The sequence below is a fragment of the Haliaeetus albicilla genome, chromosome 12 (assembly GCF_947461875.1).
Source record: "Haliaeetus albicilla chromosome 12, bHalAlb1.1, whole genome shotgun sequence".
NCBI lineage: Eukaryota > Metazoa > Chordata > Aves > Accipitriformes > Accipitridae > Haliaeetus > Haliaeetus albicilla.
In genome coordinates, this window is record NC_091494.1 from 24115022 (window position 1) to 24142193 (window position 27172).

Here is a 27172-nt window from a genome sequence, read left to right on the forward strand (position 1 = left end):
GGAAAAGGAAGTTTAGGGCAGTGCCAGTCAGTCAGCCAGTCAGTCAGACTGCTATCTTTAATACAGAGACGTAACAACTTTTGCTTTGAAATTTACATGAATCGCAAATCATCCCTGTCATATGAATCCAGACACTTCACAGTTTGAAGAAAAAAAGGTGACCCAAATGAAGAAGTTTGCCACAGATAAATGAATTATAATACTGTTTGGAACTGAAAGGCAACAAGATTCCACCTTCTGGAGCATAGATTTCATGGATTCAAATTTCAACATTGTGGTTGTAACTGGTAAGATTTTTATTTTATTATTCTTTTAGCTGGAGATGGCATGCACACATGCTTGATCTTTGTCATAAACAGTTCCCTGGAGGGAAGACAGTAGCAAATGGTCATACTAACAATTCCAAATGGAAAATAACGTGCTGCTGTGCCTTCCTAAGAAAAATCAGATGCATGTCAGAGGAAACAGACTGCAGTCTGCCCTCTTTACTGCCATGCAGTTTGGTTTGTTGTTCATTCTCTCCATGTTTTAATCTTTGTTGACATTCTCTCTGATCCAAACCACATAGCTCAAGGCAGTGCAGGCTAGTATTAGATAAAGCTTACCCAAAAGGAGCTCTGAAGCAAGAAAACCAGGTTGCATCACAATGTCACATAGTCAGCGTCCAGATTTAGAGCAACACATGGCAAGTTTCAGGGTCTCTGTTTCATGGCAAGGTAAGGGAGATGTAAACAGGAGATGCTGCCTCATCACTACTAAACTAGACAATTAAATTTAAATACACCAAAGAAGCATGCCTGAACATGCAGCACAAGGGACCGAATTTGGAGCTTCTCTTGCTGGCTCTAACTACTGCTGAATCACAGTGGCAGAACCACCAGCTAGAGACTTCTGAGCTTTAAAAGGTTAAAGCTCTTAAGGAATGCTGCTACTCGCTATTCCTCTTGTTGCCACTGGCTCATCTAAAGGCAATCATTACACATATCTTGACATGTGAGTTGCTGGATAATTTTCCGCTGCAGGTCATCTGAGGACATAGGAATGAGGTTGAAGCTACATCAAAGAGATTTGCATCTTGCTGTTTTCAATTAAACACTTTTTTTTTTTTTTTTTAATAGCTGCAAGATGGGCAGAACTAGTTTGGCTTGCTCTAGACATAACTGCAATTGGGCTGAATGGGTGTGCAGGAGAGAACAAGAGGTATTTGCTAACCTCTTAAAAGGCTGACAATCTGGTTCTCTCCTATGATATTTAAGGCACTTACCCTTGATGGGCGCACTTCTTAACACGCTATTAGTTTTTCCCTCCCCTTAGATAGCCATTTAGGTGCAGAGATCTACTCGTTCGAATAGTTTGACTGGGGTGTCCCATTAAAGACACAGGTCCATCTTTAAGCTGTTAAAGAGATTATCACAGCATGCCTCTGTCACATTCTCACCTACTCTAATATAAACCTGCTGGCAGTGAGCCCAGTTTATTATATAGTGCTTAATAATATTCAGCCAGTTAGCTCTCCAAGTTGTTGCAGGTATTTCAGTACTGTAAAACTCTTGCATTTCATAATTTCTTTCACAGAACAATTTTATCCTAAGCAGTAGTTTCTTATGGCCACCACCAAGATGCATGTATTTCATTTTGAGCTATTTGATAACCTTATTATAATCCTACAGTTCTGCACACAGAGGTATGCAAACATGCACAACAATCACAGCTTCAAAATGGAGTAGGTGTCACTCTAATTTTGCTCTGAAAGCGGAGTGGGACTAGTGAGGGTTTATGGTCCCTGTTAATGTGAAATGAGTACTATTTCCCTCGTTACTACTCCATAGTACAAACTTAAACCTCAGGAAAACATTGTCAAAAACTATTAGCACCATCAGGCTTTTCATAATATTAAAGAGAAAAGATTGTGCAGTTATGAAATAAGTATTAACAAATTAAGAAATTCTTAAAGTCTAGCATTAATTAAGCTGTCATAAGCCTGCATTTAGGCTTAATTGTACCCCCATACAAGTACCTTCCACTGTGCAAAATAGCAATCATATGCTGTCAAGTATTTATTTGTTCATTTAAGGATTTTTAAATATTTAATAGGACTTATAGTATTAAAACCATTTCACAAACTTGTTTTCCTCCCACCCAGTATCTAAGATTTGGCAACACTCTGGACTGAGAACAGTAATTGAGATTAATAAAGATAGTAGGAGTTTTCCACCAAACTTTTTCATGACAAAATGCCCATCTAGCTCAAAATGAGGTTTTTTTCCCTTTTTATTTAAAAAAAAGTCTTTCACAAAGAGGATGCATAAAATTAAGTTTAATACTTTGGATTCATAGTCCTTTTCCCTTTCCTCCTCTCTTTTCCTGTGGGGAAAAAAAGTGAAGGAAGAGATTTTGCCGAGCACCACAAAAAGCACATTTTCCCTGACAGAAAGCTTAAGTTTTCATTACTTGAAATAAAATTGAAATAAAATTTTACTCTTTCAAACATTTTCATTAAACATGCATATCTTCATGAGCATTTAACAATAAGAATGGTACATTGACTGTGACCTGGGACTATTTAACACCAGATCTTTTAGTAGCAGTATTTCTATGGATGATGATCCTTGCCCAAAATCATGATTTACATGATCTGTCCTATTGGCTCCAGTACATTTACCAGCTTCAGTTAAGGTTATCTCATAAGTAAGTCTTGACATGAATAAAGATTGCAGGATTAGTTCTTATATCAGTGCACGCAAAAAAATGAAAATACTATTTCCTTAAGTGTTATAAAGGCTAAATCCTATCTAAAAATCTCAACTTCCATAACCAAAAATACGAAGATAAAGAACAAATATGTGTGTGCATACATGTTGGCACCTAGTCAACTATTGCAGAGCAAGCATAGGTTAAAAGTACCTTTCTTTTCAGGTTTCGGTCCCTTTAGACAATACCTGGTTAATTCTAGCTGGGAAGCAGTGAAGGTAAGCATTAAAAAAAAGGGAGAGAAGTGTTTTATTTTGTGGCGATCCCAATACAAACTGTTTTCAGGCTTTCCATTCCCTTCAAAAAAGTAATTTCTCATGACCCAAACAGAATTGTGCCTGCTGGAGCAGACTCCCAACATGGAAGAAAGAGGATAATTAAGAAGTGAAACATTGTTTTATGTGGAAGAATATATTTTTTGTGCTATTTAAGCACTTTTCAAAATATTATTCTTGATTTTCAAAAAGGGTATTTTTTACCCAGGGTTCCTTCTCTGCAACTAATGCATATGCCATAGGTTATCTCTGTCTTCAGTAAACAGATCATCTCATACCACAACTCATTTTATCATGTCTGTGTGAGGTGATTTCCTTCTCGTACAAGCGTAGCCTATTGAGTTCTTACTGCCTACTTCAGGAACACAAAACCTAAAGCATGCCAATTCTAAGTATGTTTTGACATTTCAGCTTTGGCTTCCACTGTCAAATGACAGTGAAGGCTACAGTTAAAACTGAAAACAAGGCCATTCAGATTTCTGCCCCCTCCATACACTTGGACTAGCAGTAACAGGTCTAAGATGGAGTCTTGAAAATTCCTGCTTATTTCCTAGATATGTGTATTAGAACAAATTTAGCTGGGTGATACAAAGACATGGTTTGGATACCTGCCTTTCAGCATAAACTTTTCCGTTGCAATTGTTTATTTTCAAATTATTGTTTGCGTGAACCCACATTTTGTGGGCCACACCAAAAATTTCCACAAACACATTATTTTTCTGGAACAGGATTATTGATTTTTAAAATATTATCTAAGTTTTAACAATAACATAACTTCTGTCTTTAAATATGTCTTACAAAATAAATACCCAAACATTGTATGTAAGAATATTTCTGCTACAATGAAGTAACTTACTAGTTTGGTACTTTAGTACTCTAGCTCAATCTAAAGTGTGAAAGGTCATAGTATATATGTTCAAACAGTAGGAACAGCTGCAGAGATTTGCTGAGTATGTGTACAAGTCGCATGCAAGGTTCATTCATTCTCCCTAGCACAGACAATGGCCTTTCCTTGAGTTCAGTTACTCTCATATTTATGAACAGAGTTATTTTGAGAGGGTCTTTCACACAAGTTCTTAGCAATTCCAAGGTAGAAAGAAGGTTAACACAATGAAACCTGAAACTAGTTGGGGAACAGTCAAGAGAGTAAAACTGAATGGGAAGATTAGTCCAATATCTGCAAGAAACAACAGATAATACTGGTAAAAATGAAAAGCAAGACATGTAAAACAAACTGAGAGGACTATGTTCTATTATGGAGACTGAAATAAGCCCATAAATATTTAAATTCTTCTGGACACTGAAATGAAAAAGGTAGCTATAAGAAAGTATTAGTAGTGATAGAAAGATGATGACTCTACAGGACTATAACCATGTTACAAGTTTTGGTGAAAGCTACTGAAGATCTGTCTTGAAAATGAAGTGCAGTCAAGCCGAGACAATTGAAAAACAAGGAGCTAGTCCATTTTTCCGGAGACCAAAGCTATAGCAACTCCACCAACCCATACATATTTTCTATTCTAGCATTGTTAGATGAAGAATGCTGAGTGCAGTTTGGTATTTGGTAGAATAAATCTATTACCCACTCAAAGTCATGAGGGATGTTATCCCTGTAGGCTAACAAGAAACAAAAATACTTCTATGATAGCTTTTCACACCCCAGTCATCACAGGAGACCCATAAATTACCTTAATTCCACCTTGATATGTGGCCTAAACCACAACTATTTGTCAGTTGACAGTGTTCTTGCTCATTATTTCCTGATTCCTATTGGTTCTAATTTTGGGTGCAAGACCATCCTCTTCTGGCTGAAAATAAAACATGTTCTTTATCTGCAAGCAAAACAGCCTAAAGCGAAAATGCACCGATGAGATGAGTTTTCTGTAACAATGCCATGTGCTGGCTATGCCAGGAAGTTATATAACAGGGGCTACAGCATTCCATAATGAAACAGATGTCAGTTCTTGTGTATGGAGGAGAACAAATCCATTTCCCTCTGATGTGACACCCTCTGTGTGGAATTAATTTGTATTCATACTGGGGATGCTACTTCGTTTTCCTATTCCCTGGCAAAGGTGGTTAATCCGGGCAATTCAGGGACATTTGCTGCAAATCTGGAAGTACTTTGAATTTTGATAGGCTTCTCCACACTAAATAGCAATCTCATGGTATTGTTCCATTGGCCTTGTTCACAAGAGTAGCCCTATGGTCTTCAGGAAGCTTATGCACATATATTAAAGTTAGCAAAATTTAGCGTTTATGTCTGGAAGTAATCCTGTCTTGACTTGGGGTTCCTGCATGGATCACTAAAGTGACATAAAGCCCTCTTGCCAAGTCTCTTTTCTGAGAATGAAGCAAGAGTACACTCCAACTCATCCTCAAGAAAGTACTGAGCAGCTAGACCAGAGCTACTAAACATGATTGCTCAGGCTTCATGCCTTTGTAGCGTTATCCAGAGCTATCCTAATTACTTCCTCAAAATGAACTGGGTTCTTATCAAAAGCCTGGATACCATGGCACCCTCAGTGATGTTGTAACGCCGATACATGCAATCTTAAGAATTCACATTCCAGAAGGGTCCTCATACCAAAAGCATCCGAAATCCTGTAAAAACACACATAACAGGAGTTCCAGGGTCCTAATTCTCAAAGCATAGTCTCACCCTTCATGCTTTTTGAAATAGAGTCTTTGCCAAAGAGCAATGACTTCACTTCTGTGAGCAATACTTGCTCTTACGCATCACTGCTTCCTTAAAATCCCTGTTACCAGCTTCTCCGTAAGATGCTCTTGCACTCTGCCTTGCTGATGGAATCAGCTGTTTTCCCAAACCTCTTTTCTTGCTGTAGGGAGGATCAGAGATTGATCCAGTGAGCACACACCCCATTCCAACAGTCACAGCCCTTCTATGCCCTCATTGGACACACAGAAAAATGGTTGTGTGACATTGTTTTTCTTACAAATTAACTATTTACTACTACCTTTTTGGTGAATAAGCCAATTCTCATTTTCTGAAATCTCCAGTAATCAGATGATAAATGTTAGTAAAAACTCTCCAAACCTCTATTTCTGTTGGTTTAGAAAAAGCATTTATTCTGAATTCTTGGATTTCTTATTGATACTATGTAGCAGTGCATTGTCCTGCATTGCCTGTTTTGTAATATGAAAATATAATTTTCCAAGAATGTGACAAGTACCCTGTTGTTTTTGCATGAACCCAGGTTCTCAGCACAGCACAAGATGACTCACAAGGCTTTCATCAGCATTGCATACACGGAGTTCTCATTCCTCAGCAAGTACCTCTCGAGTGTTCAGGGAAAAGGATAGCCAAATGGATCTGAAAGTACAGGTGAACCTGTCAATTCAGGGTCATTGAGAAAAGCTTCAGAGCTTTTATAGACACTGTCACATGGCCCAACATGGTTGTCTAGCACTAGAAAGACAGCTTCTCTTTTAGAAACCTGTCTCACTAAGTTTTTTATGGTTCTCATAACTCCATTCACCTGAAATACCCTCCTAAAATACACACGAAAGCTCCACCAGCAGTGCTTTTAACTCTGGAAGTGCAAGACCTTCTCTCTAAAGGAAAACACCCCCAAGTATTTACTCTGCATTTGCTGACAGATCACATTGAGTTACCATGATGTGTTAGTTCTTCAGTACCACATGGGACCCTCAGAATCCCAGATCCCCTGAATTATTTATTCCCTATTACAGATTGACGGTCCCACCTAATAACCCTGGATCTGACCCTGTTTCTTTGTCTCCTCCAGAAACTCCTGTATGCAACTTGGCAGCTAAACCACCTATCAGGGCAGTCTACCATCAAGGTCAAAGTCCCCAGTTAATAGGGTACAAATTTAAGTTGAGTGACAGCATTCATAGTAATTAAACTGTTCGTGCAAAGAACAGGTCACATTTCCAACTGCTTCAGGGAACTATGTTTGCTATCAGGAGATGAGGATCAGATCTCCGAGTGCAGTTTTCATCCTGCCACTGGTCATGTGGTCTTTGGAAATTTGACATCTAATCTCTCTCTCTCCCTCTCTGCTTTAGTGTCATCGTCTGTGAAACTAAGATGACATTGCTATTTAGTGCCTTCATTTCTGTTCTGGAAATTTCTTACATCCCTAAAGCTTTAAAAAGGCATCTGCAGGATTAAAACCAACCAACCAAACAAACAAAAAACCACCCAAAACCCAAACAAATAAACTTTGTTTGCAACACACTTGCAGACTGACTGGGTGGACTGAAAACTTCCGGTTTTCTTTCTGCACCAACACATGCTTTTTTGAATGAGGTCCACAAAATTAACACATGCAAGCCCCCTGCCCCCCTCACCCTTTCCTTGCAACCCAAATCAGTAAAAACTCAGACAAATTCAGTGAAATTTTCTGGAGTTTTCTAAAAGTTCAAGATGCTTCCAACATGCCATGTGACACACAACCGCTGCATCTGAGCACAACGGTTCTGTGCAAATCACTGCTTTGGGGAGGGCTGTGTAACACCATGGGCCAGAACTCCAGTGGACTGGGACTACAACCATAACTCACCAACAACTCAAGGTCATCAGCTGATAATGCTGAATTTCATTTCCCTTTCAGAGAAACTTCCCAACAAAGAATCTTCATACTTTCTTTTGAACCACTTTCCCCACAAAGAAGTCCTCCAAAGCTTTTGTCCTCCTTTGAAGTTTCAACTACAAAAGACAGGCACTTGTTTACTGAATTAACTCACCAGTGTGAGCTCTAGTTTCCAGATGCAGTCATCTTCCTCTAACCATCTTCTGTCTCTCACCTTAAATGCAAAAATGGTTTTGGTTAAGGCTGAAACTTGGCTGAGACAAAGAACCTTTTTTTGCTGTTGTTGTTCCATGTTTGCACAACACCTGGTCTAATGGGGTGTAAGCCCATGGTTAGGATTCTTAGACAACAGAGTAATACACATTATTGACAACATGCTGAAATTGCTTAGCACATAGCAAACTATATTCCTTTGACACAAATTCTTAGCTCTTTGGTATTGGCCAGCTTCTGGTTTTGTCCTGCACAAAAGTATTTCTGCATGTTTCTCCCATGACAAATGGTGACAACAGAATGTCAATCCAGAGAGCATGAGAGGAGAACAGCCTAACAACTTACTTGAGTCTCCACATTCTGTATCAAAGTTATGGGTAGTTGAATCCTCTAAGCCTTACAGTCAAAAAGGAAGAATCTCATTAAACGTTAAAATTAAAGATACTTTAGAAAAGAAAATGCTAATTGTGAACCAGCTGGGGTTTTCTTTTTTGGAAGCTAAGACAGAGTACAGCATTCTTAAGCAAGATGATGCAATGGTCTCTCAAAGACTGTCAGTGCCCAGAGGAAAAAAGGCTGGCACTATTCTCCAAATGTGTTTACTTCCCTGCAGGCATTGTTTCCTTGCTTGTGTCAAATAGTTTATTGAGCACAGCTAATCAATGTTTCCGCTGACAAGAAAATTGGAACAGTTTATATAGAAAGCCAGTGTTGAAGGGCAAATTTCCCAGTTAACACAGCTTAGAACTGTGGGCCTCATCCACACGAGCATCCTTAGAGAGAAATGAAAACTTGAGAAGACAATGACATTTAATAAAATGCTACAGGTTTCTTTGGCTAAGTAGATACCTCTGCTGATGAGTTTTTGCCTATGCTACCCCATAGAAACTTCATCTGTACTCTCCTTTGATAGTGGTCTACTCAAATGCAACAGGGATTTTCAAAGACCATTTTACTTTTCTAGGACAAAGCTTTCTACCTCAGATGCCTTCCTTCTGCATCCTGCCATTGCAGCAGCCTACCTTCTACTTAGAGGCTTATGCCTTGTTTGTTAGCCCTACTCCACTGACAAAATAATTTCAAGTCCTTTCCACATGACATTTGTGCTCCAGACCATCTTCCAACCATCTGGCCAATCTGCTGCTTTGAAGGGTGCCTTTGTTCCTTTCACCTCAATCCTGGACATAATTTTTGCTTCCTTCGGGGAAAAGGTCCCGTGTGGAACTTCAACTCTATGTAAATGACAGAAAAGTGACATGCCAGTAACTGACATTTCCTTTTACTAGGGAAACATATGCTAGACCAAAAAAGAAATTAAACCTGTTCTAAATGTAACCTTCCTCAATGTTGACAGTCACCTCCAGCAGAGCTTACCTGAACCAGTTCAAGACAGCAGATCGCGTGTCACTTGAGTGGACAGCTAATGTGAATTCTCCTTAATTTCTGTCTCTTGATAGCGCAGGTTTATCTACTAGACCTTTCAGAGGAACAGCTCTTACCTATTATCAAAGCCTATTTAGATGCTTTCTGAGAGATCCTGTATTTCATGGTTCCCCATGGAGCTGTCCCTAAGCAATAACCACTCCCACCCATTGGAGACTGAGCATCTCTCTGGAAAACACAGCAATGGCTCCATATGGACGTGACATTAGGAAATTGTTTAGCACATTTTAGTCTCTTCCAGTTAAAAAAGGGGGAGCTACTACCAAACAGATGAATTTCACTGCTCTTTCAGATGTTTTCTTAGTTGGTTCAGCCCAATTTCTTTATCACAGCCTGAGAAATCCAATGCTCTTGCAAGTCCATGGTGGCTTTTTTGTAAACACAGGAGCTGTCCAAGAGAGGCCTTGGTAAAAACATCGATCTCCATATCATGCAGCTGCCCGTTGTTTACCAAAAAGCAAAGGAGCAAGTCTTCAAGATATGGAAAACTCTTCAGCCACTGGTGAGTAATTAGAAAGTTACTCTTCATTTACGAATATTATTATTCTGAGTGGATCTCTAAAAAGATCTCCAGAAGAGTATTGCACAATAAATGCATCAGACAGCTCTGGAAAGTGACTATTAAAACTGTGATAAAGGTTTCAAACTGAAATTTGGAGCACATAATAATTAGCATGCTGCTTTAACCCCATGCCATTTAAACTGAACAAAGGAAAAAAAAAATCCACCGTAAACTGCAAAAAAGGTACCACAGCTCTTAAGTCCTGAGCTGACTAGACACAACACAAACAAACTAAAGCATAATCTTCTTCTCATTTAAAATCTCTTATCAAAAAGTTTTCTTTAGGCATGAGCTACAGCAAGACTCCCTACCTTGCAGCTAGTATTTCACATAATGCTTGGCACTATTGCATTACATGTTTTTAAAAAACAGGTCTCATTTTTAATTTCCTGTTATTCACTCTGGTGGGAAAAAACAGCTTACTGTTCACGTTGGGCTGGCTTCATCTGCTAAAGCAATCATCATCCTTGAGCAGTGTGGGAAGAACAAAGGCTACCAAGAGATGGATGCTTGTGGTTTTCACCCAGAAGGTGACTGTTGCATGCTAGATGGCCCGGAAAAGATTGAATCTACAATTAATATGAAGACTCTCTGGAAAAACGTTTCAGTGGAAGGGATTGATATAATCTTTTCCAGAGATGCGGGAAGGTAAACGTTGCATATCGGGGTCTCACAGCAAAAGCAGAAGTAACTCAACTCATTTAACCTTGAAGAATCTTTGCAGTCACTTTTCCTCCAACCAAAATTGCTTTAAAGCAAAGTCTTCAGAGGGGCACAAGTAGGAAATTGGGATAAATGTAAATTTTATGTAAAGCAGCCTTCATGAAAAACTACAGCCAGTAGATATTTTTTCCATGGATTTGTAAATTCTAAAAGAAACAAGTTTCAACATAGCACACCCTGTGATTAACAACCCCAGTAAACCTGAGCTATTAAGAGAGTCAGAAAGCAATACTGACTAGTAGCAGATTTTAATCTATTTTTCCCAGCTGGGAGGGATACAAAATGTAAATACATACACTGAAGAACAGCGCAATTACAGGTACCTTTAGAATGATGTCTGTGATCTCATTATGTGTTTCAGTAGTACTGAAGCCATTTTCTATTATGCTAGTCTTCATTGAAAAGGAACACACAGAAAACAGAAAATGATCTCATTTAAAAAAAAAAAACAACCAACCAAAAATCTTCTCATTTTGGCCCTTAATTTCAGGATTTGCACCTGCAAGTTAGAGGGTAGGGTGATAACAAAAAACCCAGCCTCCAGATGATGAGATTGTATGACTTACACAAAACCCAGTATTGCAGTAATCTACTAGAATGGCGTGGTTGTAGTTTCCAGTGAGCTGCGTTGCCTTTCTTATCTCACATTGCTTATAGACACCTAGAAAAGAATGCTTCTTATGATTTTTTTTTTAAAGTTCCTTCTAGGTGGGTGTCTGAGAAATCAGCGATCAGATAAGGAACACGTTTCTCAAACTTGGTTTATTTCAGCATGTCCTTTATTCACTAAGCAAATATGTTTTCAATAATTTCATAAACCAGATTTGGTTTGGCTGCTTAAAGAATATTTAAATTTAATCAAAGTTTACTGTTACTTAATTCAGGTTTCTGGTTTTGTTTTGTTCTGAACATTGCAGGTATATCTGCGATTATACCTACTACGCTTCTCTGTATTACGGCAATGGAAGAGCAGCCTTCATCCATGTGCCTCCACTATCCAAACTGGTAACAGTGGACCTTCTAGGAAAAGCATTACAGACAATTATCTTAGAAATGTTAAAACAGTGTGGGGAAGAAAGAGAGTACGATGGATCATATAAGAAAAAAATGGGGATTTCTTAGAATGCAGTTCCTTTCTCTCTTAAATGAAGCATATCTAAAGATTATTTAAAAACCTGTTTACAGAAAGGATTTTATATTCCATGTTGAATGAAATTTCCTTACAAAACCCAAGCAACTGTCAAGATCTTTGTGGTGTAAAAAGTTTTGAGAGAAAAAATGTATGAATGGCAGCATGTAGTGCTAACAATGATAAGGTTGCCTCAGATTTAAGAAGGCATAAAACTGGACTTAAAACATTTTAGCTGCTTAATCCCAGTTCTGATGATTATAAAGACATTAATGAAGACTTGCTGAACCAAGATGGGTGCTTACAGCCGTAAGGACATTCAGCATTAGATGGACAGAATAGGGGTCCCCTCAGCCCCTGCCCAAGTCCAGAGAGATCGTTCAGGTGTACAACGTGTCCACATAAAAAATGTAAATATGGGGGGAAACAAAACACACATATGGATCCTGTTATGTGAAGTGTTATAATTATCTCTTACTGACCTGCTCTAAATGCTGGTTTCCACATCAGAAATGGGCTATGAACCCAGGGTGACTTAAAAGAAAGTGAACAAGCTGGAATCCAGCAGGAATTGTAATGCTACTAGTAATTCGGGCTTCAGCTGCCCGAAAACACCACTTGCCCCAAACGCTCAGTGCCTGTCCCAAAGGAGGATACCGTAGTCCTTCCACAGAGCACAGCACAAAGACAACGGTCTTTCAGTAGGACAGGTCATGGCTATTCAGGGGCTTACACATCAAAATCAAAAAGCTAACTTGTCCCAAGAAAGGCAATCGTTGAAGCCCTGTGCTGTGGCACATTATGTTACAAAACAGGAAACAAATGAGACCCCAAATTGTAAAACTGAATCAGACAGTGACACGTCACTTCTGTGCTTCCCCCATGTCTTAAATACTATGTAGACAAGGACTGTGCCATGAAAGCTGGGTATGACAGAGGTTTACCGCATGTCCCCTTTAGCACACAGGGAATGTCAATGCATGCTCTCCTTGATAGCTAGTATCATGACAGACAAGGACGAGATAAAATTAGCAGGTATTTTTCAGAAAGAGTCACTAGAACAGGACAGCAGCAGCTTAATCTGGACACCTGGGATTCCTCCAGGGCAACAAAAGCCCATTCCTCAAGCAACACATCATTAAAAAGGACAACAGACAAACCTAACAGCACAGGCACACGATGAAGCTTTGGGCCACCATCGTGCCTTATTTTAGTCAACACTTCGATGACAAAAGTCAGAGGAACTGGAAATGCTGAAATAACGCTAGTTTTCTTGCCACTGTCTTTCCCAGTGACACTTACAGAAAACTGATAACCACATGCTGGATGGCTGAATGCCTCATCTATGGATTGCTGTAAGGGTAAATAAGCAGGTTTTCTTCAAATAAATTTCAAAAAAATGCTTACCTTATTCGAGGCAACTACCTACTGCAAACCAGGACTCAAAGTCCCATCAAGAAAGGGCCCACAAGCTCGGTGTCACTGGCTGAAAATACTTTTGATTTCAACACATCGTAACGGCAGTACTGACCTCTACTAAGATTTATTCAGAGTAGCTAAATTAAATGCAGCCAAAAAGGGCAGAAGAAAAACAGAGAAGATTTACTGTGAGTTTTCTAACCTGTACTTGCTTTGCATAAGGAGCAACAAAAATTCAGAAACAGGCAAATGCATACAGAATTCTTTTATTTAACTTAAATCATGTAGTACTGAAACTACTAGAAAAAAGCAGAGTAAGAGAAACTAAAGGAGCCTTAGCTTCAGCCATTCAAAATAGACAAAGTTTCTTCTTTTCATAATGTAAAGAATCCCGAGTATATCGCAATAACAGGAATAAATTCTTACAACAGAATATACAAAAACATTTTGAAATTTTTTTTTAATCTACTGATTCATTTTAATATAAACACAGGAATTTCTTTAGGAATAATTTATACACAGCAAGTCTTTTTATGTAATAAATTGGCCATGTTATTGTTTAATTTTGTCTTAAAAAAATTTAAACAAGAAAAATTGGAAAATGTTGTATTTGCAACTGCATCCATTCCTTAGCACTTTCTAGTTTTGTTTTTGTCCCAGAGGTAGACAAACTCTGGCCAATCCTTTCATCTCAAACCTCACTGGTTCAGAAAACAGAAGAGCTGATTTTTAAACAGTATCTAAATCACCCTTCAGCAATGTGGTTAGTCAAATTTGGGGTGAGTGAGGGGGAAGGGATCTTCAATATTCTTAAATAAAAATAAATAGGGACCCTGCCTTGCTCATTTCAACAAAGCTTCAAATGGTGCTCAACATCTTTAGAGGCTGCACACAAACTTTTCAAGTGATAAGAAATCTGCAAAGTTCTTCAATAGTAATTACGAGAACCGTCTTCCCTCTTTCTCTAACGCAGTCACATCCTTCAAACCACATGGCCACCGTAAAGCAGGTACTGAACAGCACAAGTGAGACTGGGTAGCAGCAAAACCTGTTCTGTTTCCCCGACCAGTGAGGTTCTTGTAATCCGTAAGTTAACTGCCCTAGACAGTAAAGTGAAATGACCAGTTAAGATGATCCCACCCCAACCAGAGGGCTCTGGAAGACCAGGATACTGAAGATACAGAACATTTCCCCAACTCCTTTATTCATTCGCTGTATACTGGGACACAAAGCTTGGGCGGGTAGGGGGAGAGGGACATGCCATGAATTGGACAAGTTAGTGATCCTTTTTGGCATATTGTAAAGCTAGCTAGTAAACTGGTACCATCAAAAAAACCTGATCACATACAGACACACCCATACACAGACACAGAAAAGTGCCCTTAAATTATATTTTAGGCATTTATAAACTACAAACATTTTATAAAATTATTCTATGTACTTACAAAATGCAATGAAACATTTAATTAGTTCTTGTAAACCAGATCTTCGTCAACTGACTACCCGTAATCTACTGGACTTAAAGCCCTATTGAAAATGCTAATGGATTACTAATCAACGAAACGCATACAAAAAAAAAAACCCCAAACAAAAAACACACACACATATGCACACACACGAACTAGTGATAGTCTTCAGGTACTTGCAAAACAGACCAACTGTAAATTGAGACCGATTCATACAGACCAATGATAACAACCGTTAAACTCCCGGTAATGAATTTACCACTCCAGCTGGGAAGTCCAGAGGTTTATTTACAAGTACCAACGATCAGAATTGTGATACCTGAGCTCTGATGCTGTCCCACATACCAAGCTCAGGAAACTACTTCAAACTTCTGCCAAGCCCTGTGTCTTTGTAAATACCCATTTCCATATCCTTTTGTTTTTGTGTGCCTCCACACAAACCTTTCTCAATTCTGATTTACCTGGCTGCGCTCAATTTCAGAGGCTGTTCATCGTCTCTGAGCAACCAGTTTCTGAACTGAGGCATCCTTCGAAGCCCTCCTGCCTATTTATAGTTCTGTATCTTCAGCACCCCTGGCCACTAGTGTTGTTTCTACATATCAGTCTCAAATTCTTGTCTGCACAACTACTCATGGGTTAAGTTGCAATATCTGGCTTTTATCACTGGTTAGTAAGGAGTGGATCCCTTGCACCTTCCTCCACTGTTGTTCAGCCCAGTGATTAAATACACTGTTGACAAACAAAATAACAGGAAACAAGTGTTACTTGTATTAATGGAATGAAAAGGGTTTAAATATATATATATCTATATTATAGATATACATATGCAGATATATCTATATGTATATATAGATATATATGTATGGAGTTATACCAACAATAGGAGTGTTGTTCACTTAGACTCAGATTGTACTGAGCACCCTTCAGCAGTTCCCAGAGGACCTGAGAGCAGTTCCATCTGGTGACCAGTCGCCTTGGCAAACTGGGCTTGCTTTCCTTTGTTTTTGAAGACTGAGAGGAGCATCAGTGCGAACACGCCTCGAATCATACATCACTTGGAACCAGCTTTAAAGAGCAGAGGCATCACGCTGAGAAAGACTTGGTGCACAAAGGCTGGCCTCACACTTTCCATCACGCTCGGCTTCTGCGTCTGCTTTATCACTCCCCCAAAAGAGCATCTTATTTAGTACCACACAGCTGACACTTCTGTGTTTATGCAGGAGCCACATTCCTTTGCAACCGAGCCACATTCCTTTGCAACCAAACCACCTTCTGTGCCACCGAGCGGCGTGTAAACGCGAGTCAGGTGAGAACAATGGCCAAGCACTAAAATCAAAGCCACCTGCTCCCCACAGTGACACCAATTCTTTATCCTACTGCATTAAAACATCTTGGTACCATTTGTCAAAATGCTGGTTTTCAGGGCTGGGTGGGCTTTTGGTTTTAATTTATAAACAAACTGGATTACTTTAACTTTATTCAAACATAGCTGAAGTTCTAAATAAATTTTCCATACCAGACAAGCCAGTGGTCTCAGGGAAGAACAACATTACAAACCATATTATGACTCTATCAAGCCAACATTAATTCTCAGTTGTTCACATGCACAAACGACTTGATTTACTGTCCAAGGGAAGTCTGCATGAAAAACCCATGTGAATAAAGCTATTCAAAATGCACAAAACACAACAAAAAAAAGCTATGGAAACAGAACAAAAAAGGAATTAAGCTTGAACTGCAAACACAGAACGCAATGGTATCATGAAGGTGGTTTGGTCCAGGAGAGCTGACTGTCATCACGCATGCGTACGTGAGGTCACGTGACTGTCTTCTACTGAAGTGCTTTTTGAAATGTTTATCATGATGGGTGCTACGTCATTAGTGTTTCTTCTGAATGCATTTTAAAACCACCTACATACAATTATAAAAACCAGTAACTCGGACAGTTTTAACAAAACCCTCCTAGCCAGCTGAAAGATCTGAGGATCTCCAGTTGTGGTAATCAGTATGTGCAAGAGAGGGGAACAGCCACTGCTCCAAAAGGTCACTGGAACCTAATAAAAAAATGGAAAACCAAAACAACCAAGTAAAAACTTCAAATGCTGCTGGTTTCTTGGGGCTAGAGAGAAACACTCCCTCCAAAGACAAACTCTGTATTACTTAACCACAGTGCTGTGTATTCAAGAAACCGTGTACAACTTGAAGTAGCCAAGCACCACATTATTCAGATACCACAACCAACACCTGCACGAACAGCTGCCAGAGCTGGAAAAAGAGAAACATTATACACCAAGTTGATGGTAAGCTCATGTTAGTCCTGTGTGCTTGTAAACCAGTTACACGCTGTCAGAGGGCTGTCAAAATTTGATGGCTGGTCCATCAGAATCCACAGTTATGAAGCATATAAACAGGGCAAGAAAAGGGAACTGAATTTTTACTGGCACATTGAAAGAAATCAATTCAATGTTAGATTTGAAAAAAATATCAGTGCTCTCATCAAACAGAAGCAGCAAAGATCCAAAGCTGTAAACTTGATGTACTAGTATCATCAGGCAGCCTGTGACAGGTTCCTTCACTGTTTTTTTGGTCAAGAACGCAATGCTATTGCTGTACAAGCCAATTTATTTTTAGGTACGGATTCAGCCAAATGTCTTTTTGGTGCTTGTGGCATCCGAGGAAAAACTGGCAGGAATGACTTAGCCCATTCCACAGGACAAACAGAAAGACCATTCCCTTTACTCTAGTAATTCTTCTGGACCTTCAAACATTGTAAATGATTGATTTCTGTAACAGATTTCATCAAATACTCATAATTTGAAGTTCTTGTATCAGGTCAGCCATGTCTCCGCTCATCTAAACACGCAGCATTTTGTTGCTGACCTGAGGACTGCCATGACAGCACATTAAAAAACCTTTGTGTTTCCTTAAAGAATGGTCACACCAAGTCAGACAACTCTTGGATTTCCCCTCACAATTAATGAATCTGAACCAAAAAATTGGAGAAACTCCTTGGAATTGAGGCAAATATTCTGAAGTGACCCTTTGTGACAGGCAGCGACTGTTCCCCTCCAGAACCTAGAGCATGTGGTATATGGAGTGAGAGGTTACCAGTATCAACGGCATTTATTGGCTGCTGAGAAATGTGAGATGTATTTTTTTTATATACACACATATAAAAAAAATAAGTGAGGTAGATAAATGTTTGAAAAAAATCAAAAACTGTCCCCCGTCATACTCAAAAACCCTTATCTCAGTATTTAAATTTATTATGGGGCATCTCTACAGTGATTTAAACTGGTATCACAAAAATAAATAAAAAAATCCTACATAGAATACCTTCTTAATTAACTTTTTTGTCTTTTTCTTTTTTAAAAGGGAAAAATAACTATGGGACAGAGGCAAGAGAAGATAATGGGACCTAAACTACACAAGCAAAAAGCACTACAAACTTTTTAAAATCTCCAGTCAAAACTAGCAATCAGTATATTTTAATTCTTTGTTCTTACTCAAAAGATTTAAACATTCCCATCCCAGAACCACCTCTTCACTGCCATCATTTGGTTGGATCAGTGCTAAACAAAGGCTTAGATGCTGTAACTAATGCAAGATGAGCAACTGGTATGAATCCTTGGTTGTAGACTGTCTGATGGCCCCCTCCTTCCCCTTTCAGCAAGGCTTCTGCAACTGAACAAACAAGCTTACTTATCTTCTTTTGTTCTGAGGTTTGGTCTATGATTTAAGCAACGAGCTTGTACACGTACAGGTTTCCATAGCTGCCAAGACTTAAATATTTGCTAGCCAAGCCACCGGCCCCAGCTACATGCTTTCCACCCAGCCCCATGGAAATGGCATGGTGGGTTTGTTGTTTGTTTTGGTTTGGGTTTGTTGTTTGTTTTTTTTACCAGGGGTGCGAAGTGCAGCCCAGGGTGCTCTCCACAAGGGCTTCCTCATCAGGAAGGTGAAGAGCTGGGGTTTGCTGGAGCCAGGTGTTCAATGGCCACCCTAAGAATGCCTGGCATCACCAGCTGCAACTGGTATAGCTCTTGTTCACGGGATGGAAGGGTTAAAATAGTCTTTTTAAATATCAGTGACCCAAAAGCCTGGTGTCTGCTGTTGTACCCAACAAATCATAATAATAAAAAAAAAAAACCACATATGTATGTGTGTATGTGTCTGTGTGGGGAGTGTGTGTGGGAATGGGTGGGTGGATGTGTGCCACAACCAAAACAAGCGGGAAGGGAAGGAGGGGTAGGACCCTTGTACAACAATGAATATAAACACTGAACAAGAATGTACTAAATATTTAACCTTTTTTTCTGACCTGAGTTTGTATCATGCCTTGCACTGTAAGAGACTCGCATGCTGTCTGGGCAGAGGTTAGTGGGAAGGAAGGAAAACCAGGGTTTAAGAACACCACACCACAGCACTGCTAGAGCGTTCCCATGCGGGGTGTCCCTTCTTTCTCCATGTGTCCCTCAAAAGCCCTGTAGCCCACACAGCCAAGATGTTGTAAAACAACTAATGGGGAAAAAAAAAAAAAAAAAAGGAAAAAAGAAAAAAAAAAGGAGGAAATGTATTTATAAAAAGGCATTGAACAGTTCATGGCAAATCATATGAAAGGTATCAGTTACTGGGAAGGAGGAAGTGAAAGTTACACACTATAGTAAAAAGCATAAGAAAATTTGTTGAAGTGGGAGGGAAGGGAAGGGAAGGAGGGCAGACCTGAAGGTTTTCATAGATTAAATCCACAAAGATAAAGAACAAAAAAAATAGCAGCTTTTTTCTGTACAGACATATAGATGAGTATCTGAACCGTAAAAAAGTTATAAAAGTGACACAAAAGACAATGCGTATGCAAATGATCCATGGTCTAACATAGAACTGCAAGACCCTTCGAGAAGTCTTAATAAAGAGAAAAGGTCAACAAAGCATCATATACTTGAATCCGGTTACTGTTTTTTTTTTGTCTTCTCCAATTTATGTTTCTAGGTGTTTTTTTTCCTTGCAAGCCTGTGAAGGAAGGCAGGCTGCAACGATGGAGATCTCTGCCGGTTATTTTCATGTTTTTCATGTTTCATTTTTGGCGTGCAGTTGACTTTTTTTGTACGAAATGCACGTGTTTGTTTAGCTCACCACTGCCAGTTTTGTCCAGAATTCATTGGGATGGGAATAGGGGTGGAGGGAGGGCTGTTTCTTTACCCCATCCCTTTTATCTTCTCCATCATAAGAAAAAAAAAAAAAAAAAAAATCACATTTTGTCCAGTTTTGAAACAAGATCTAGACAATTTGATTTTTTTTTTAAGGTTTTTTTTTAAATACCAGTGTATGATTGAATAGAACGTATTGGTCAGGATCTCTTTTAAACAGAGCAGTTGATTACTGTGCTCCTTCCATGCCTACAAAAAAAAAAACAAAACAAAAAACAAAGAGTTCAGTTTTTTGGCAAAATTTGGCAGCGTTGAAAATGGTAACAACCTTGGACGAATGATGGCCCTTTTTTATTTAACGTGTTCCTAAAAAGATTAAAGAGCAACATTAAAAATCCAGTCTTTTTTAATTTTTTTGTGTGGGTTTTTGTTTGTTTGGGTTTTTTTTTGTTGTTTGTTTGTTGTTTTTTTATAAAGACCTACAGTGTTAGGCAGGTGCTTGCAAGGGTACCAGGGAGCCACCTGGCCTGCAATATCTTTGATCTGATAAAAGTGCTGTACGGTTGAACTTGCACGCAGATATGTTTCCCATTATGAAGCAAAGAGAGAGATAGAAAGAAAGAAAGAGAGAGAAAGAAGAGAGAGGAGAGAGAAGAGAGAGACATCAGATCTCAAGTTTTCTGTTGCTATTAAGTGTTAACATTAGAGTTTTAAAAGGCCAACTGTGTGCCCCACGAATGGAGTCCTTTACTGAAACAAACATCTGCTTGCATATTGAAAAAAGAAAAATACGATAACTTGTTTACTGAAAAAAGGGTTCTCCCAAGTGCAGCTATGGCAGTTCTGAAGATCCACTGAGGTACAGTAGGCTTTTGAATATATTGTAATTTTCTTTCTTTCTTCCCCCAATGCATGTGTTTCTCTGTGTTTTATTTCTGTGAGATTCTGGTTCTAAGGATCAGCAGGCCGAAGACTGGGGCAACGGTAAGGCCCTCTCATTCTTGCGTCCCCCGTTCATGTGTGCGTACGGCTGTCTCTCCTCGAAGCTGGCCCGAAGGACCACCACCCCTGGGCCGTTCTCGGCTTTATGTCCTGAGTGCTTGTCAGTGGGTTGGAGGGTGGAGGAGGGATCTAAAGGAATGCTCTCCATGTTTTCAGTCTCCAGGTCAAGCTCTTCTGTATCCGGAGGCTTGTTCTCTTCACTGTAGAAGAAGGAGACCTCTTTGAATGCTGGATCCAGCTCGTCTTTAATGCTACCGATTATTTCCAGGAAGGAGGGCCTCATTTTTGGATTGTACTGCCAGCACATGCGCATCAATTCAAACCTGGACAGGAAACACACAGCAAAACCATTTACTAAGGTGTTTTATGAGCCTCGGCTGGAGCCCAACCAACCGTGACTGAATCAGACAACACGTTTTAGAAAATCATTCAATTCTGAGGAACACAAAGTGACCGAATTCTTACAGGCCGAGATCCCTGTGCCGCACTTCCACCTTCTAATCACTGATTTACTTCCATAGCTCCTATGTCAACCTTCTCCACTCCCTTCCACACGCTTGCCCATAAAACAGTCTCATAGATACCTGACATCCAGAAGCATTTTGTATTTTTATTCTGACGTGGTATTTCTCCATTTTTCCTCCAAACGTCCTGTGCTTACTCAATCATACCACTACATGATAGTGCCTCTCGGAGTATCTTTTTCAAACAACTAATCCCTACCCTATCAATATTGCCTTGGAAGAAATTAAAATAGAAAACACACACAAAGCAAAGCACCACTTTTTTTCCCCCCTGAAAGAAGAAGATTACATTAAAATTAATTGTAATCCCCAAAAGACATTTCCCAATCCCAAAGATATTCTCTAATATTTTATTTTAAAATTATGTTGTTTTCATTTACGGCCAGGGATGCATTAATATTTTACAGAGTGTGAGATCATCTGTTTAAGCACATCCACGATTAGATCTGTACAATGTCCCATGCTGGCACAACAAAACCACAAAATGAAACAGTAATACATGCATAATGAAAACAGTATTTTCATGACACAGCAAAATTGGATATTCCTGAGAGATTGCCCTGAGCTTTAAACACAACATAAGAAAGGATTTCTCTATGAAGGTGGAAGAGGGATGTCTTCTGCTAATACAGCACAATAGGACAAATTTAAATAAGAAAAGGAAGATTAACATTAATTCTTCGAGCCAATCCTCTGTGTACACAATATTCAGAGAAACATGTTGTGCATAGGAAGTCAACACTGGCCAAAATGACTTTCTGTGCTAGAATAAGAATGGATCTTAAAAAAAAAAAAAAAAGAAAAGAAAAAAACCAAAAATCTTTCAGTTAAGGTAACGCACTAGAGAATCCTTCACATCTCTGACTTACCTGCCAGCACTGTGACCTGCAGTTCCAGTAAGACGCCCTTTTCCTGCCAGACCCCCTTTCCTTGCTTGCCCAGCAGCCTGGTCCAGTGGCCAGTCTGGGTTCGTTTCCCCACCTTTGCCAGCCTTCCCATGTAAGGTTAGCCAGGTCACCTAAAATTTTAGTTTTGATTCTATAAAGCAACACCACCATTTTCCTAACTTCCACAGATTTTCAGAAAGTAAGCAAGCAATGCTATTTTATGCTTTAATTAGCTCTCACTGCCTTATCCCCCCGGCAGCAGTTTACTAGATCTCTGCATCAGTGTGTGGAATGGTTTTATATTATTTTTTTTATTTAAAAAAAGACAAAAACAAATGAACAAAAATTCACTCCTTCTTTGAATAGCACCTAAGTCCATCACAGAGTAATGTCTTAATGTCTCCAGAGGCCCTGCTCTAGAACAAACCTTTCAACAGGACTGTCACCGAGCTGGAAAACCCTGGACTCTGAAGCCTGTTGCTGTGCATTGCTGCGCACAGCGGGGGCTGGAGAGTCTGGGAACGCTGACCTGAAACAAAACCAAAGCAAAGAAATCCCCTCCCCCAGAAACTCACTCCTTGGGAAATACTGTTGCATTTCCTCATAGGGCGCACTATGTTCTCAGCTGACGTAAAGCAGCAAAGAGACAGAAAAAGCTGCTGTGTTTGGGATGCAAACACTGCTGAGAGCGCTTCAACCAAAGCAAAAGCAATCTTAATTGAAGTGCCTTTAAAGTCACAAATATTCCTGTTAGAGCTCAGCTGGCAAAACTGCATGAACAAAAGTCAGCCACCTGAGCATGGCCTTGTGACACCCAAAAAAGAAGCTGGCAAAACCAGTCTGTGCTGGGAGAACTCCCCAAGTACTCAATACTGTATTGTAACAGGCACGTAGACATATAAACACTGTTAAACTATTGCTTGTTTTTGAGTCTTGAAAAACTCTTTGATAGCGAAAGTGAAGCCAAACTATAAAACTGCACTATACCCTCACCCACAAACAAGGAGGAAAGCTTGAGACATAAATATATAAAATCCACTTCTGTTACTTCATTGCTGTTTCCTTTCCAGCTGACTGCTGCGTCCCTGAATAGAAGCGTTAGCTGGAGCCAAGAACACTGGATATTTGCTGGCGCTTTGCCCTGAGGCCTAAGGGCAATGCTAAGGAGATACCACAAGCAGTGGAGTAATGCATGTGACATCAGCACAAACAAGGACATGTGATGTTTCTTTTAAGCCATTCCAGATTTAAAAACCCTACACAGTTCCCATAAAAGGATTTCTTTTTTTCTTTTTAACTTTGTGGGTTCAAAGACCTTGTTTACATTATCTTAAACAACAACAACAAAAACCTTTCCAGTAGACAATGGAAGAATTTACAGGCTGTTAATACAACCTGAGCAGTTTTATAAAGTATGTTGCTGACTTGTGGCAAGTAAGCTGAAGGAAGTTGGAGGCATCATCATGAGACAGAGGAATAGCCAGTCTCTCTCATGCATCTTTTGCTGAATGAACTGAGCAGAAACAGAGTTACTTTTTGCACTGAGACAGTAAAAAACAAAAAATGGAAAGTTACTATAGAAGCTGCATTCCATTTGAGTGTGCATTTGTGCTTTGCATCAGACTTGATTTAGTGGGGAAAAGTGAAGGGACCTCTCCCATTCTGCTGTTGCTACATGCTGACATTACCTCTACATAGCAGATCCTGGTTTCTAACCCAGGGCTCGCCAGGAACAAAGGGAAAATCAGCAGTGCATAAATAGCCTAGTCATTGACAATACATATGGGGCAAGCAATTCTGCTTCAAAAACAGAGTGGAATTCCAGCCTCCACAACTTTAAAAAGCCCCATGCGAACACACTATCTGAGAGCTTCAGCTCTAACAAGCCTTCTTGCCACGCAGCCACCACCTGATGAACACTGCCATAACCATGATAGTACATAAAAACATAACTTATTACACAGGAAGAGAAGAAAAGCAGCAAAGCTGCTCCTGGCACCGTCTTATTGAACCATCTGTCTTATTGCATAGTTCTGTCTGTAAAACCATGCAAACTATGCCAAGAGGGTGTAGCATAAACAGAACTGAGTCTTGTTTCACCCTGTGTTAAGAGTAAAAAGCCTCAAGAAATACCATCCCCTTTGTGCTTAGTCCTTTCACAGGGATTTCCCACCTCTCTGAGCCACAAGGCAATTGTGCCGTAAAATCCCCCTTTGTGCAAGCACCCAATACAACCAAGCTGCAGAACAGAACCTCTCCAGTTCTTCAAGTGTCGTTGGTCTCTGATCCATCTAAAAGCTACAGACTTGCTGCTACCAGGGGTTAGCAAAGCACAGCCACTAACAAGTGTTATTAGCACTGCAGTCTTAGGAGAGATAGAACGTCCAAGACTGTTTGCACCATGTAGCATTCACGCCGTGGCCGGCAATAAAAGGCCTTTACGAAAACTACTGCACTGTGGCTGGAGCATGCATGGCTGTGTCAACACTCACATAATCTGCAAGGTTAAAAATAGTAGATTCGGTGACAGTTGCAGCAAGATTCTTCTCTCTATTCCCATCTACGCTTCCCCACAGCAGTCTACCTCTTCCACTTGTTCTGGAGGTTTTTATATTTCAGCATACTCACCTGTCTCTACAGAAAGGTAAATTTGTGTTCTGCCCATAATTTTAGTTGTTTCCAATTCAAATTGATGAAAAGAAGAAGAAGAAGAAAATAAAAGTATCTCTGCATTTGTAGCCTACCACATGAGATATACAGAAGTGCAGTTCTTGGCTCCCCTTCTCACTTGGTTTCACGCAGTACCAAGCACAAGAAGTATATTGACTTCCCTGCAGCAGGTGGACTTTGCTTTCTGGACATCTTGAGTTAATATTGTGAGTTAATACTAAAGTATCACAGACCAGTCAGTCTCCACCAGTAAGAATTTGTGCTGTCTAAAAAATACCTCCCACTGGCAGACATGCCAAGAAATCTGTCTTTAAACAGAACCTTTTAGCAACCTCCACAAAAAAGAGGACCCCCTATTTTACAAAGGATTTCATAAAGTGCTTGCGAAAGCAGTTGCCTGAAACATGCTGGAGATGCATGGCAAGATCCCTACACAATGTCAGGGCTCTTTGCAACTCTGTTACAAGCACCTTTCTGCCCATTCAGTAATTTTCTTGTTACATCCCATGTTGAGGAGCAGGTTATCAGACAGCTGGAAAGGGGAGAGGAACCCTGCCTACAGACCAGGTTTCTGTGCTTGCCAGCAGCAACACATGCAAGGTTCAAGACTGGCAGTAGTTGTCAGGTTACCGAGTGTTGAACAGCCTCTTTACAGCATCTTGGGCAAACGGGATGAAAGACAGGGAAAGAAGCAAAAACATGCAAAGAAAAAAGCACTATAGTAACGCAAAATAGGTTCTTTGAATGCCAAATGTATGTGCATAGAAAAAAGGTGAAAATTATTCCTGGAGCTCCCTACTGTTATTCCTACAACAGCATATTTGAATTTCAGCAGACTTGGGTGTCTGTCCTAACACAAAGACAAAACAAGCTGAAAGGGAGCTAAAGCAAGTCACAATAAGCTTCTGAGGTCAATGCTTTCAATTTTTTTATTTTTTTTTTTTTTCATTTTGGATAGAGTCAAGATGTTTTATACACACTGTATCACCAAAAAAATAAAGACACCACTAAACTGGATGTGCCTTAGTTCTGAGTTCAGCTCTGTTCCTTGTTCTGATGGAGAGAAGTGGCTAAATTAAAAAGATTTTTTTATTCTGCACTTCTGCAATGTCAGATTAAAGTCTTGGTTGTCATAACTAATGTGTGAACAGTTCTTCATTAAAATCAGCACAAAAAAGGCCTTTGCTGTTATACACTGGTGCAAAGATTTGCTCTGCCAGACATTAACCAAATTCCTCCAGCTCACAAGCCAGTTACCCTAAAGTGGATTCATCCAGTAGCAACACCCAGCAAGCAGAGAAGTATCTCTGAGGAGGAGGAGGAGGAAGGAGAATGGGCCAGGTGGGCAGCAGCAAAGAGCTTCTTGCTATCACTCCCCTCCCGCCCCCCTGTTCATACCACACATGCCCCAGGCTAATGAGGAATATCTAAGGCTGAATCTCTTTGCTGAGTTTGCTCTCACTTTAGAGGTATTTTTTCCTCCTATGGACTCGAGGAGCTGACCCCTTCACACAGCCTGTTGTTCCCCCATTTCTGCCTACTCCCCACCTCCATCACACAGCTCAGACCATGTTAAACAATCTCCAGTCAATCTGACTGCCAGAAATTCTCCACAGCATCGTGGAAGGGAAAGAATGCGAAACTGAGGAGTCACATGGCAGCTACACCTCCCCCTGCATATACCACCCACCCCCCTCAAACAACAAAACAACACTGCCTGTCATCTGAAACCAAAGCCAGTGCTCCAGCCAAAAAAGCTCTTTTCCTAAGAATCCCAAGCAGCTGAGGCCCTTAAGTGATTGTATCCCTTCTGTGGGCCTCCAAAAAATTTCAATAACTGCAAGACACAGTATTTCCTTCCCAAAAGCCAGTTTGGGAAGTATATCAAAGTAATAAAGTCTGAACAACTGAAACTGCTGTACACAAAAGCCAGCAGAAGTATTTCAACAATGTAAAGCTAAAAACTGAAGCCTGCTGCACTGCACGCCCTCCTCGGCTGCAAGGCTTTGTATTGATTCTAGGGGTAAGCAAAGGTTTTTCTGCGTACTTCTTTCTGTGCTTATAGGAAAGGAAACTTAGCAGGGAAGATTTGTTTATCTCTACGTGATGAGCACCGTGACCGAAATAGCAGATCCAACACTGCTTCAGATAAAGGACCAATACCTCCATTTATCTGTATGCTGAACTAAAAATTCCACAGAGTTTACACACAATACATCTCATCTCATCCTATGTTCTTTTTTCTCTTTATGCTCAACAGAATTACCTTAAGCAGAAGAGACAAGATTTAGGCACAAAGTCTTCTGCTGTAGCAAATGTCACTTAGGAGCTTTTATTAAGTCTAATTTTATTCAGGAACACGAAGATTGGGGTTTGTTTCT

At 39.9% G+C, this 27172-nt stretch overlaps 2 protein-coding genes across 5 annotated transcripts in view; one reads left to right on the plus strand and one right to left on the minus strand.

Moving 5' to 3' along the window:
- Positions 1-21: 21 nt before the first annotated feature.
- PGPEP1L (pyroglutamyl-peptidase I like) lies at positions 22-18046 on the plus strand. The gene is made up of 6 exons (XM_009918242.2): positions 22-287; positions 2917-2969; positions 9648-9764; positions 10243-10472; positions 11465-13037; positions 17937-18046. The coding sequence occupies exons 1-5, from the start codon at positions 254-256 to the stop codon at positions 11667-11669; spliced, it is 639 nt and encodes a 212-aa protein (XP_009916544.1). The 5' UTR covers positions 22-253; the 3' UTR covers positions 11670-13037; positions 17937-18046.
- IGF1R (insulin like growth factor 1 receptor) overlaps positions 13346-27172 on the minus strand; it is a 195544-nt gene continuing 181717 nt past the window's right edge. For all 4 annotated transcript variants that reach the window (XM_069798512.1, XM_069798511.1, XM_069798510.1 and 1 more), the window contains exon 21: positions 13346-21033. In XM_069798512.1, the coding sequence (XP_069654613.1) occupies positions 20667-21033 (367 nt within the window). In that variant the 3' untranslated portion in view covers positions 13346-20666. The remainder of the gene's footprint in view (positions 21034-27172) is intronic.

Bases quoted from the DNA above. Each gene is read 5' to 3' on its own strand.
- PGPEP1L (XM_009918242.2), top strand. From the start codon at position 254: ATGGATTCAAATTTCAACATTGTGGTTGTAACTG. The intron at 288-2,916 runs GTAAGATTTTTA...CTTTCTTTTCAG, and splicing joins CAACATTGTGGTTGTAACTG to GTTTCGGTCCCTTTAGACAA. The intron at 10,473-11,464 runs GTAAACGTTGCA...TGAACATTGCAG, and splicing joins TTTTCCAGAGATGCGGGAAG to GTATATCTGCGATTATACCT.